Source organism: Taurulus bubalis (genome assembly GCF_910589615.1).
Source record: "Taurulus bubalis genome assembly, chromosome: 1".
NCBI lineage: Eukaryota > Metazoa > Chordata > Actinopteri > Perciformes > Cottidae > Taurulus > Taurulus bubalis.
In genome coordinates this window covers 13,022,708-13,035,555 of record NC_136589.1, presented here as the reverse complement: position 1 = coordinate 13,035,555, position 12,848 = coordinate 13,022,708, and the positions used below count along the sequence as shown (strand labels likewise).

General features: G+C 41.2%; 1 protein-coding gene across 8 annotated transcripts in view; it reads left to right on the top strand.

The window, feature by feature from the left end:
* trim9 (tripartite motif containing 9) overlaps positions 1–12,640 on the top strand; it is a gene marked incomplete at both ends in the record, with an annotated part of 32,745 nt that extends 20,105 nt beyond the window's left edge. For 2 of the 8 annotated variants that reach the window (XM_079229145.1, XM_079229144.1), the window contains 5 exons: positions 2,542–2,652; positions 4,338–4,491; positions 10,431–10,734; positions 11,551–11,713; positions 12,563–12,640. In XM_079229145.1, the coding sequence (XP_079085271.1) occupies positions 2,542–2,652; positions 4,338–4,491; positions 10,431–10,734; positions 11,551–11,713; positions 12,563–12,640 (810 nt within the window). Of the gene's footprint in view, positions 1–2,541; positions 2,653–4,337; positions 4,492–5,196; positions 5,385–7,037; positions 7,177–8,670; positions 8,710–10,430; positions 10,735–11,523; positions 11,714–12,562 lie in introns of all 8 variants that reach the window. The other 6 variants (XM_079229140.1, XM_079229139.1, XM_079229138.1 and 3 more) reach the window with 6 other exon arrangements.
* Positions 12,641–12,848: the final 208 nt, after the last annotated feature.

Sequence of the window (12,848 nt, the reverse complement as noted above, 5' to 3'; positions counted from 1 at the left end):
CCCCTCACTGTATGGGAAGAGGTTAACCACGGCCCTCTGATTGATTACAGCACTAACGTGGGGAATGATTAGCTGTATCTCTGCAAATAGTCATTTACATGAAAGTATTCCTTTTGCCGTTCACATTTTATCCTTTTCAGAGTCCAAACAGACCTGCAATTTAATTTAATTTATTTGGTCGCATTTTTATGTTCGGTTCATTTCAGTTCACGCTGTCTTTCTGAAAATCGACGGAAGATTCTCAAGTCTTCAGTCATTTCTGCAGCTTTTTGCCGCAGAGTGAAGGAGGTCAAGACACATATCCACACTCTATAACTTCAGCTAGACGGGATTTACTTATTTGCAGATAGATTTACCTTCCCTGATGTTTGCAGATACGACCACATGAGGAAAACAGCTGATGGGGAGCAGATAAGAAGGTCTTTAGTGGGTCAGAAGTCAACATCTTTATTTTGAAGCGTCTCCGGTCAGTTTGGTTGTAGGCGCCTGCGGTCATTTAAAAAAAAAAGTTCAGTCGCCCAAACAAACCACACTGGTAACAGAAGTTTTACTCTCTGAGGTTTGAGTGAAGCACGTCAAACATGATGTTGTGATTACAAAGCCCCGCTGTGCAGCCAAACAAGGCCATTTGAAAGTAAACTGAAGGTCAAGTGGTTAAAACATGCATCACGCTGTGTCAGTGGCCTAAAGATGATGCGGCCATTTTGGCCACGATTAATGTTATATTTGTACACTTCACATTTAGGAAGGGTGATTCAACAATATACAGCAGGAGACAATACAGATTTGTCAAATTTTGCTGGATGTTGAGACAGATGTGCTTTTAGTATTTGCGGTTGATTCGGACTGCTTCATAGATGCAGTAGGTTAAAGGGGAGTTTTTAAACGAAAAAACTGCATTCACATCGGTATCCTGATTGAATTTCCTGAAAAATGATAAATCATAACATATATAGTAACTGTAATATAAAAGTATATGCTGTATTTGATCTACATTGTCCACCCATACTTCTTTTATGTTCTTACAGCCTTACAAAATATGCTTACAGTGTGTCTTACAGTAATGCTTCGTATAATATTCTGAATAATCTACGACTGGATAAAAGTCTTTACTGTTTGTTGAGTGTCAGTGCTGCAATACTTGCATATTGATGCTGCGACTGCAGTCATCAGTAAATCATCTTCATGTACTGTCGGTCTGCAGAAAGGCTTTTCCTCTCCGTTCAGCCCCTCAGATAGCAACAGTGAAGTTTCTGTTACCTAGCAACCCTTTGGTCCAGCACCTCCGTTTATTTCCCACAGCCACGACGAGGCTCTGTGGAGAGGATTCTCCCGAGTCAATCAAATATCCAATCAAATCGATAGAATATCCTGCTGGCGAGAGCGTTTCTCTCATTGATTTACAACTGCTCCCTGTAATTCAGATCATGTTATAGGAAGATACGTCCTGAACATGGGGGAGGGCTGCAATAAAAAAACATTAAAGGATTGATTTCCCTGCGTTTTCTGAGGCCCCAAAAAAATCTACGACTAACGGCAGATAATTCCGAAACTTTTGCATGTTTTAGCGTGTAGCCGCTCAGGAGTATTTCAAAGCGGTCTCATTTGATGCAGAATATGAATCAGAACCATTTATTGCCACATATGCTTTCACATACAAGGAATTTGTCTTGGCGGGTGGTGCTTAACATTAAACAATAAACACAGTGCAAAAAATAGGAGCATTTTAAATATACAATTACAATATAATATAAAATTAAAATAAAGTGCACAGACAAACATATATCAATACTTTAGACAAGTGAAATGTAGGTGTAGTGTGCAGCCGGTGATGCTGACGACGCTCACACAGGCGTGAGGAACAAAATGTCACTTCCCCTTCCATTCACGTCAATAACAGGTCGCCAATGTCCCTTCGGCCTCCTGTTCCTCCCTCGATCTGTGTGAGAGCCTCGGGTGGGAAACATTACTCGATCAATCACTTTGACGGTGCTGTTGCTAATCTCACTCTTGGTATTCCTACTGCTCGTCTCATTCAGCTTCTCTTCATCCATTCACAGCCGTGTTTAATCTGTGTTCTCCAGCCTGCTCCTTCCATCCTCCCTCTTTTCTTCCTCTGGCCTTCTTCCCTCTTTTGCCGTCACATAACTTTGTCTTCAGCTCTTTCTCTGCATTCGTCTTTCTTCTCCTCTACTCTACTTTGTCTCTCTTCTTAATCTCATTTATCAACATTTCTTCTGCATATCTACTCCACGGTAATTTCCCTGCATCTCCAATCTTTCCTCTCTTTTTTTTCCTGCCCTATTTATACTCTCGAGCACTCGTACACTTTATTAAACCCTCTCTCTCATTTTATTCATGTTCCACTCGAGAGTGATTACACCAAAAGGGCGATGATTAACATATAATTATCTTCCATGTATGCTTGATGTTGTTGTATTATACTTGCAAAACTTGATTTCCTCGTGGGTGTTTCTTCTTTTGCCCTCCGTAATCCTCTCTTCTTCTTCTTCCTTTTCCCCACCCCCTTTTTTCCCCCAGGTGGTTCGGGATCAGATCTCCCACTGTACGGTGAAGCTGCGTCAGACCACGGGGCTGATGGAGTACTGTCTGGAGGTCATCAAGGAGAACGACCCCAGTGGTTTCCTGCAGGTATTCAATACACAACAAGCCTCTAATTCTGCTACGAGCTACAGCTCAAGATTTGTATGTCCCACTTTAAATAAATAAAGTGGAGCAGCATGCAAAAATGTTTGCTGGAGCATAGATTTTCAGACTTTTTGGCTTCTGAAAACAAAGCGTTGTTAACTTACGACCACTCATCACTGTTTGTCTACGAGATTTTACATCTGCATGCATGCAGCCCAAAAATATGTGACTGAGCGGACATTACACAGAGCAAGTTCACCGACTTTTACTCGCTCAGGTTTCGTTTCACACTCCAAGCCAACTGGTTGTGTATGCGCCACTAGCTGGTTCGCCAAGAAGAAGAAGAGAACAAAATGGATGCTTTTTGTGAAGAGACGCTGTGTAAGGGGATCCACCGGTACCCTCATCCTAACCCCTCATTTAAAGGAATACAAACACAACCAAGTGGCGTTTAACTCTTGGCAAACACGGTTATGGAGCATTGCCAGCCCAACTGGGATGGAGTATGGATCGGAATTTATGTACCTTTCTGAGGTGTAAAAGTTGCTGTAAAACGTGTACAATGGAAACAGATTCGGCAAATAAATGATGACATTAATGAAACATGTGACTTGGATGTCCACAGAAGCGTCTGCTCAAGAGACCAAAAATAGAGGCAGATTAAAACTGTCTTCTTATCGCTCCACACCGATCTGATGTGACCTTCCTCACATTAATACATGAAAAAAACATAAATGTCATGTTTTACAACCTGTTTTCCACCGTTTGAGGTTGCCTACTGGGTTTCTTCATGAACAAACTCCTAACAAACTCCTAATTCCTAATACATGCATTAATTTGCATTTTCTTTTGACAATGTTCTCCAAATTCAGTTAACATTTGCACTATATTTGGATGGAAACCTAGCGACTGAATTGACTTTCAATTTCTGCTGTTTGTTATCTATATTGGTTTGTAAAACACTGATTGGTTGAGAGCCAAAACACCGGTCGCATCTGCTGCGTCGATATAAATCATCCAAACCTCTCAGATGGTCGTCACAAAACGAAACACGGTAAAGCAACATCTGATGTAAAATGATCGAATTGAAATTTTTGCGTTTTCAAATCTGCATTTTCACCCATTTTGCCACTTTTAGTGCAAGTCAAGGGAAATTTCTCGTACGTAAAAAAAAAGAGAAATTCCTTCTAAAAACTGGTAAATTGCTCGCTGGGAATTTGACTCACACCCAATAACTTTAGATAAAATTGACTTTACTTCAAAGTGAAAAATACGTACAACCAAGTCTGAACTGATGGAGGTCGTAGAATTGCACTTTGTTTGTTTTCACTGCCTTAGCTGAGCAATTCCACCTTGTTAAAATCAAACTTACTTGGCATCTTCAGTCAAACAGTTTTACGGCATCCATGTTTCTTTTTTTGTAAATTAATCTGATGAGATGAAGAGCAAACTCAGTATCACAGTATATCCATGTATGTGCTTGGTGAGTGGAGAGACCTGTTTGAATATACATTTTACTTATTTACCACGTCTTCTTAGCATGGCCCAAAATATTTTTTGCATTGTCAGCTGATTTGCTTATATTTCCCTGTAAAAAAAAAAATGTTGGGGAAATCTGTGGGGTTTTCTGGTTCCCGGGAAAGTTTTTGTTATTAATGAGTAACATTTAGTTAATTTCTTGTTCTCAGATCTCCGATGCTTTGATCCGGAGAGTCCACATGACAGAGGGCCAGTGGGGGAAGGGAACCCTCACCCCGAGGATGAACAGCGACTTTGACCTCACTCTGGACAGCGGACCGCTCCTGCAGACGATCCACCAGCTAGACTTTGTCCAGATGAAAGGTAAAAGAGAGGAGATGACAGGTGCAGACGCCTGAGGGATCTACACAAGAGGGCTGGAGGAGACCTGGCAAGTTCAGGCCCTCGTGAGAGCTCATGTCTCCTCTACTGGAGACAGCAAATCCCTTCCACCCTGTGAAGGAGACTGTTGTGGTCAGACAGAGAATCACTATAATATACCAGCAGTGTTTATAGTAAAGGTTCAGTGTTTTACCAAGAGCATTGTTACAATATGAATTATTAAACCTTATTGTACCTATAATATTTCTGTATGTAGTATCTTTCTAAAATGTATTTCTGTACACTAATGTTGTTGTTTTTTAAAAGAGGATCCTTTTTGTCTCTGACTGCAGTACCTTTTAGTTGCATTAGCAATTTAGAGGCCGCTAGTTTTGCATTTGACCTCTTTATCTTTTAAAATCACAAATTATTCGTAAACATGAAAACGTATTCAGAAGCAGTTCGAGTTGGAGAACTTTGCTTGATGTGTGCGTGTTTGGTACCTGATAAACTTTACACAGTACGATATCTCTGACTCACTGTGTCTGTGGTTGCTAAAATATGTTTGGCGGGTTTATATTTATGAAGCGGAAGCTTTTGATTCTGGATTCATATATTCATAATTTCATTTATGAATGATAAATATTGAACAGGTCTTCACGCACAGCGCAAGTCGTATCATGTGTGTATGTTTTGGTCCTTTCATAGCTCACTGGGCTGTAATCTTGTCTGTGTTTGTCCCCTCCTCAGTCCCAGCTGCTCCCATGCTCCAGCTGGAGGAATGCTGCACCCAGAACAACAGCGCCACGTTGTCATGGAAACAGCCACCGCTCTCCACCATCGCCGTGGACGGATACATCCTGGAGCTGGACGATGGAAACATGGGGCTTTTTAGGGTAGGTGACCGTCTGCAGGCACTCTTTAGTCTCCAGTGAGGATTTATCTGTCGACGTGTTACTTGTGAAAGCTCAACAGGGGGAGTCTCTGTTGGATTTACATTTAGATTACAAGACACAAAGTGAAAAACAGGACCAGTTAGAGAAATAATTCACCTTTACACAACACCACCCGCCTCTTTCTAAACAAAGACGCCTTCATTTGGTGCCGGGGAGGACCCCAGCTCAGCTGGGGGGGAATGTGAAAGCAAAGCTTTGTCACTGCAATCCCTTGATTGCTCTCTCGCACCGCCACGGCTCCGAGTGATATGAGAGCAGGTCATGTGACACACTGTAGCGAGGCATTGAATAGACACAACGCCAGGAGAACGGGTCGGTAATGCAGCTGCCAGCTGGGATGATCCCACAGGAAGTGTGATCTGGCATCAAAGCCGTATTTATACCCTCTCAAGAGGTTCACCATGTAATCCATCCAGCTAAGACGCTCCCCAGTTCTCTATACATTGAGGCCAGTGTTATAATGGCAATTTAAACCCCCTGAACAATACCGTCAGTACAATGGCCGAGGATATCTGTGTCCGACCTCTAAACCTGTTCCTACATACAGTCGCAGGCCTGTCGCCTCTCATAACAATCAATATGGAAGATCTTTCCACTTTCTTAAAGTTATGTTAAACTACCTGCCAAGTGGTTTAGATAATCTCAGAAAAACATATATATATAGCATAAAGAGTTAATAGAAAGATGTAACACACCGAAATCCCAATTGAGCTCCGTATTTCAATCTCAGCCTCCTAAACAATGTCCATCAGTTTCCTGTAAACAGCTGGTGACACATCATTAAAGTGGTTGATTTCATTTGAATGCTTTAATGTTAATGTTTTAATGTTTTAATCTACTTATGTGACTAGTTTAGTACACATAATTACAAAAATACTCTTGTCCAATGATTGCGTTGACAGACAGAAGTTGGTACTGACTTAATGGAGGTGAATGTGGCCCATAAGGTTGAGCAACACTAATCGGAAGGTCGTGAGTTGGATTATCGGATCCTCCGATCAGCATGTGCTACGGCAAGATACTGAAAATGTAATTGTCCATAAACCCATCAGTGTGTGACAGTTTGGCATTATGAATGGGTGAATGCTGGCATGTAGTGTACATGTAGTAGTACATGAAAGCAGTTCATTTTAGTCTGGAGACATTTGACCGGAGTTTTAACTGTGAACCTCAGATTTACAGCAGAAATATACAGATGCATCTCGGAGCTCAGCATGTATTGTCTGTTTCATCATCCAGCCTGTGCATCTCATACCTTTATCTGGACCTACATTTTGCCAAACAACTATTTACTTTCCAAATTGCGAGTGAAGTTTTCTCTTTCTCCTCTGACTCATTGAGGCTCGCCAACGCAGCGCCACACTAAGCTTGGCGAGTTGTATGTCCCCGTGTCTATTTATACTCCGGTGTGGGCCGCCTCGCCCACGCTTCGTTGTACAAACTCGCACTCTCGCTTATTACACTCACCGCCTCTAAACCCGAACGGGACGCTCCTTCAGAGGCAGAGCAGGAAGAGAAGCAGGACCCTCTGTGTCATAATCACGCACTTGATGTATCTGCCACCTTAACAGGAAGCGCTGTGTGTCTTGACAGGAAGTGTACGTGGGGACGGAGACCATCTGCACAGTGGACGGGCTCCACTTCAACAGCACATACAAGTCCAGAGTGAAGGCCTTTAATGCCAGTGGAGTGGGCCAGTACAGCAAGACCCTGATCATGCAGACCTCCGAGAGTACGTGAAGCATCGCCTCGCCCGCTTGCTGCTAATGACCGTTTGTCTTGAAGGGAAACGCACTCTCAAAACAGAATACATTCATTTGGATCATTTAGTCAGTATTTCCACAAAGTTGGAATTCAGAAAGAGCGGAGACTCAAGTCTGTGTTGCCAATAAAATATACGTATTAGTGCTTCTTAACTGGCAGTGCTGCTGTTATTAATAAAGCAAACTTTATAGACAGCATGTTACTAGATATACATCTCTACTGCCAACTCTAAAATCAGTTTGTCAATCGTTATCAATGATTGTTTCATAATTTTACGCTCTTTCGCTTCTCCAAATGCCTGCCACATGTTTGCTACTGCATCCATGTGTTTTCTGGTAGTTTCAACTCTTTTGTTTTGTTTTTGCATGATCAGATCTACAAAATGTTTTTTGGGTATATTTCTGTCATGATGAATCCAATCTGATTAGCCATGATGTTGTGTTATTTTAGCAAACAGCTGGCAGGTATGTTATCACAGGTCTAATAATGGTTAATAATATAGTTTTCTTAGTTATTGTTACTTCACAGACTTGAGTTCCGTTGCCTTCTTCTTTTGGGAGTGAAGATGTATTGCTGTGAATAAACATTCACAGCAATACATCTTGACTGAGCTCATAAAGATTTTAAAAATAATAAAGTTGCTGCCAGACTAAAGCCTTGCATCTTCAGAAAGATAACTTCTTTAAAAAGAAAGATTTAGAGGAAAGGAAAACTTACTTGGTCCCTTCCTCTGCAATTTCTTATTTCAGATTTTAAACTATGCAGTTTGAGTTCTTTTAATTATGTGTTTCAAAAGGATTTCAACGACCTGACATCAAACTTCCCGTCCATCATTTATCATTCATGAAACACACAAATAATAACAGTAAAAGGCTCCAAAGTGTCTTGGATGTGAGTTCTGTTTGAGGGTGTGTTTGAGCTTTTAAAGCAGGTACGTCCCGGAGCAGCTGCTTGGTGTATATAATCCACTCATGTGCTCGCTTTCCCATTAGTTAAATGCTGCTTCGCACACAGGGACGCTTGTCATCCGTAAGTGGACCTGAAAGGCCCAGACAGCCTCCATACCTGACAGAAAGGGGACTCAGCAGCTGCTGGGCTTCTGCACAAAGGGATCTAACCACTCAGTGTTTTTGCAGAAATCTGACGTCCTTCACCCGGACTGTGCTTTGTTTCTCTCTGTTTTATTCCCTTCATGGAGCGAAGGAAGTTCCTCCGTCATCTATGTTGTCGTGCTTGTTATTTTCTGCTCTGGTCTGTTCCCAGGAACTCTTTGCTTTGGTTTTTAGGATCTCTTCTGTGGTGTTTTGGCCACTGAGTTGAACCAGCGTTCCTGATCAAACCTGCTTTTTTTTTACCCTCTCCTCCATCCCTCCCCGACCCGCTCTACACTGTCTGCTTCACGGCTTTGCTACGCTCTCCTCTTCCTCCTCCTCCTCCTCCTCCCCTTCATTTCACATTTCAGCTGGACTCCCTCCATGTGATATTCAGTCTATAGGCACAGGTATGCGCGACTGTTTCCACTCTAATCCCCCTCGTTGCCATTGCCTGTGTCATCAGTTCAGTGCTTCACTCTCAAACCAGCAGGTGGGCAGTTTGCTGCTCTGTAGGCTGCACTTATTAAACGTTCAATACAGGCTTCTAATAAATGTCTTTGTTTTATTTCCTTTGGGAAATAAAGCTGTGTAATGAAACTTTTACTGCACATAGTGAAGCCAGTGAACAATGGTGGACAAGCAAGTCCTGTGGAGCCCATATATATAGAGCACAAACATCTCATCTGTGAGACTCTCATAATTCTCTGTGTAGAGTATAGAGCATTTAAAAACACTGAGTCAAACAGTTTGCAAAGTTATTAGGCTTTGATTTAGCCGGCTTGCAGTGGGATCATAGAAAGTTAAATGGTCAGCTCACCCAAATTACAAAGCATTTAATTAACATGAGGGGAATTTTGTTTGCGGTGCATAAACTAAAGTAGGATTACATTTGTTTGCCACTTGGGGGCAGCGCAACATTGACATATTATCATCCTGTAAATTTTATGTGGTGAACAATCAGCCCTTTCAGTAGACATAGAACAGTATTATTATTCAAGTCAGGTCAATTTTATTTATATATAAATCACAATAGCAGTTAGCTCATGGTAATTTTCATCTGGAGCAGGTTCAGACTATAGTTTACAAAGACCAAGCAGTCTCCCCAGAGCAAGCACATGGCGACGGCAGCAAGAAGAAACTCCCCTGAACTTGAAACCTTATTTTTTATTGTTTTAATTTAACCTTCATTTATTGAAGATTGTCCCATTGAGATTTAAATCCTGGCCAAGACGGCAGCATAAAAATGTATCATAAAATCCCAAATAATAGATGTAAAAACAAAATAAAAGTTAAAAACAACATAATAATTTCACATAAGACAGACAACAAATTACATCAACCAATAAGCTAGTATTAGTTGTTCAGTAACAGGACACATGCTGGATATATTTAGTGTTCCAATAGACCTTGATCCTGTTTTGAATATTGTCCATATATATAAAATAATTTAGTTTAAATTGACTCCGTAGCTGGTGAATGCAGATCCACTATAACCGACTACTTTACTCATAAAGGCTTTAGGATGCAGCTCCAGAAACAGAGTTAAGAATCAGAACGGTGTATTGCCAAGTGCATTACACATACTAGAAATATGGCTCGCTGAATAATGCATAACAATAAACGTCAATTGTCGACCTCCAAGGTGTTTTTTACAATGGTTTGTATTTTTTATTTTGGAAAAACTGATCCTTTATGATAAGACTGATAAATTATTAACAGATGTAATTTGAATATGTATTATCTAAATGTCATAAACTCCACCCGCGTGGTGTTCCAAGCCGGTGAAAACAAATGCCAATAATCATTTGCAGACTGTCTGACGCTGGTTTGATTTTATAATAAATATTAAGATTTTAGGATTAAGTGATAAGTTAAGTTATAGAGTATGATGCTAAAAAGTATTAATCATAATAGTGAGAGTGGATCTTCTTCTCCTTCTTATCTTCTTTCATCTAGCCTCCTTCCATTAAGTTTTTACAGTGTAACCTCACCTCATCGAACCTCCAGCCTCTAGATTCATGTCACCTTTGTATTGTCATGATCATCAGACAGGGACATCGCTGATGCTAAACAACAGTGTGTGTAACTCTTCCCGTGTGTGTGTGTGTGTGTGTGTGTGTGTGAACAGTCGCTTGGTTCACCTTTGACCCGGCCTCCGCTCACCAGGACATCATCCTCTCCAACGATAACCTGACGGTGTCCTGCAACAGCTACGACGACAGGGTGGTCATGGGTAATTCCGCTTTCTCCCGCGGCGTCCATTACTGGGAAATGACTGTCGACCGCTATGACAACCACCCGGACCCGGCCTTCGGGATCGCTCGGGCCGACGTGCTGAAGGACGTGATGCTGGGGAAGGACGACAAGGCCTGGGCCATGTATGTGGACAACAACCGCTCCTGGTTCATGCACAACAACTCGCACACCAACAGGTAGAGAGTGAAGAGAGATGTGTGTCTATGGCCACAACTAGTGCAGCGTTTAGAGGCGTCTCTTGAGTGTAATTATTCAGATCCTTTATGCAACATGATAGTGCCAATACAACTATTTCAGAATACTTGATCACAAATAAATGCATTCAACTACAGATATGAAATAATGTGAAATTATTTGTGTTGGTCCTCCAATGAAGACCGTTAGATGCAGCTGAAATCTCCAGAAACAGCGAGTGAGCCTCTTCTTTTTTTTCAAATTATTATTTAAATTATCAAGAATAAACTCTGACGGACAACTTTTCTCTTTTTATGTTTTGGGTGAACTAACCCAAACTGAGAATTTATAAAAAAAATATCAATGAAAACACAAACAGTAAAAGAACCAAGAGGCTACAACAATTCAAATAACATGTTACTGTAGCTTTTTGATATAGAGTTCATTAGTTTTGTCCAGTGGTTCCAAATCTAGGGGTCAGGGCCCTCCAAAGGGTCACTTGGTGAACCTGAGAGGTTGAAAAAACAAAGCTCTGCTCCCTAAATCCTTCTTTTTTATTTTATTTTAGCAATTCTTTTAGCTATCAACTCAAATAAAAGAAGAGGAGTAAATAGTAAAATTTTGTTTCTGAAATGTTGTGAAGTTGAAGGATCAAGAAGCCAAAACTGACAATACTCAAGTAAAGTACAAGTACCGTATTTGAGTACACACACAGTACAGTTACGAGATTGGAGGACAAATATTTTGCAGGATGTTACTTTAGAACACTAGATTATCCGTCATATCTCCAGTGGGTTTCTCTCTGTGTGGCCGTGCAGGACGGACGGCGGCATCGGGAAAGGAGCTACGATAGGAATTCTACTGGACTTCACACGCAGGATCCTCATCTTCCTCATCAATGATGAGCAGCAGGGTCCAGTGGCTTTTGAAGCCTTGGAGGGCGTCTACTACCCCGCTATCAGCCTCAACCGAAATGTCCAGGTACTGAATGATACTGTCTATATATACGTATATATATATATATATATATATATATATATATATATATATATATATATATATATATATATATATATGAACTGTGGCTACATCTTTAATTTCAACTTTTTCCATTTCTAAATTGGAAGATTGAGAAATTAATTCCTTAACATAACGATTTCTCCTTTAGTTTTCCCTCAAGTTACTTTAAAGGAATAGTTTCCTTATAAAGATTGATACCACTCTCATGTCTGCGTTTGCTAGCTTAGCTTAGCATCAAGACTGTCCAAAGATAAACAAACTGGAGTTTTAAAAAAAAACTGTGCGGGGCGCCTGGACCAGTTAGCAGGCAACCAGCGGAGACTGTAGGAAGTTACTGGTCCTGGCCAAGAGAGAGAGAGTTCTGCACAAAACAGCAAATTGTCTTTTTTACGTTTTGGTTTTCGTGGGAATGAAACACATTTGTCTTCGCTCCGGGGGTCCAGTTTTTTTTGCTGTCCCTGGCTTCCCCTCCTCGAGCACTGCTGCAGGCCAAAACAGGTTTTTACTTGTTGATCAACAAAATATAAAATGAGTACAGTTATTATTCATTAAAACTTCTTCTCTGAGTTATACAAATATGGGCTCAGAAGATTAAACCTTGAAAGAGGAAGCTAAGACTCAATAACAGTTAGTAGCTTTGAATTTCATTTTGTATTCCTCTCAGCTAGTTTTCTCATTTGTATGCCTCCAAGACAAAACATCTCACTCACTGAGGAAATAGTTCAACAGCTCCACCTGTGGGCAGAAAAATAAATGAAACCTCATGATTTAGTAACCCATATGTGTGTATGTCAATGTGTTTCTCTTAAGATCACACTGCACACTGGTCTACCCATCCCTGATTTCTACACCACCGGGGAGGCAGATGCCACTGGCTCTGTGTGCTAAAGACTCACACAGCGGCTGAGGAAAACCTCCACAGGATTTCCCACGGTTCACCAGTCAATAACTATGATCCAACCTTCACCCTCCTCTCCCCAGCTCCTCTTGTCCCCCTGACCGACTGACCCCCTGCCTCTCTGAAAGAGGCCCCATCCAGTGCCGAGCCATGCCTTTTTCATGCATAAACCTTGGACACGTTATCCATCTGCAGGAC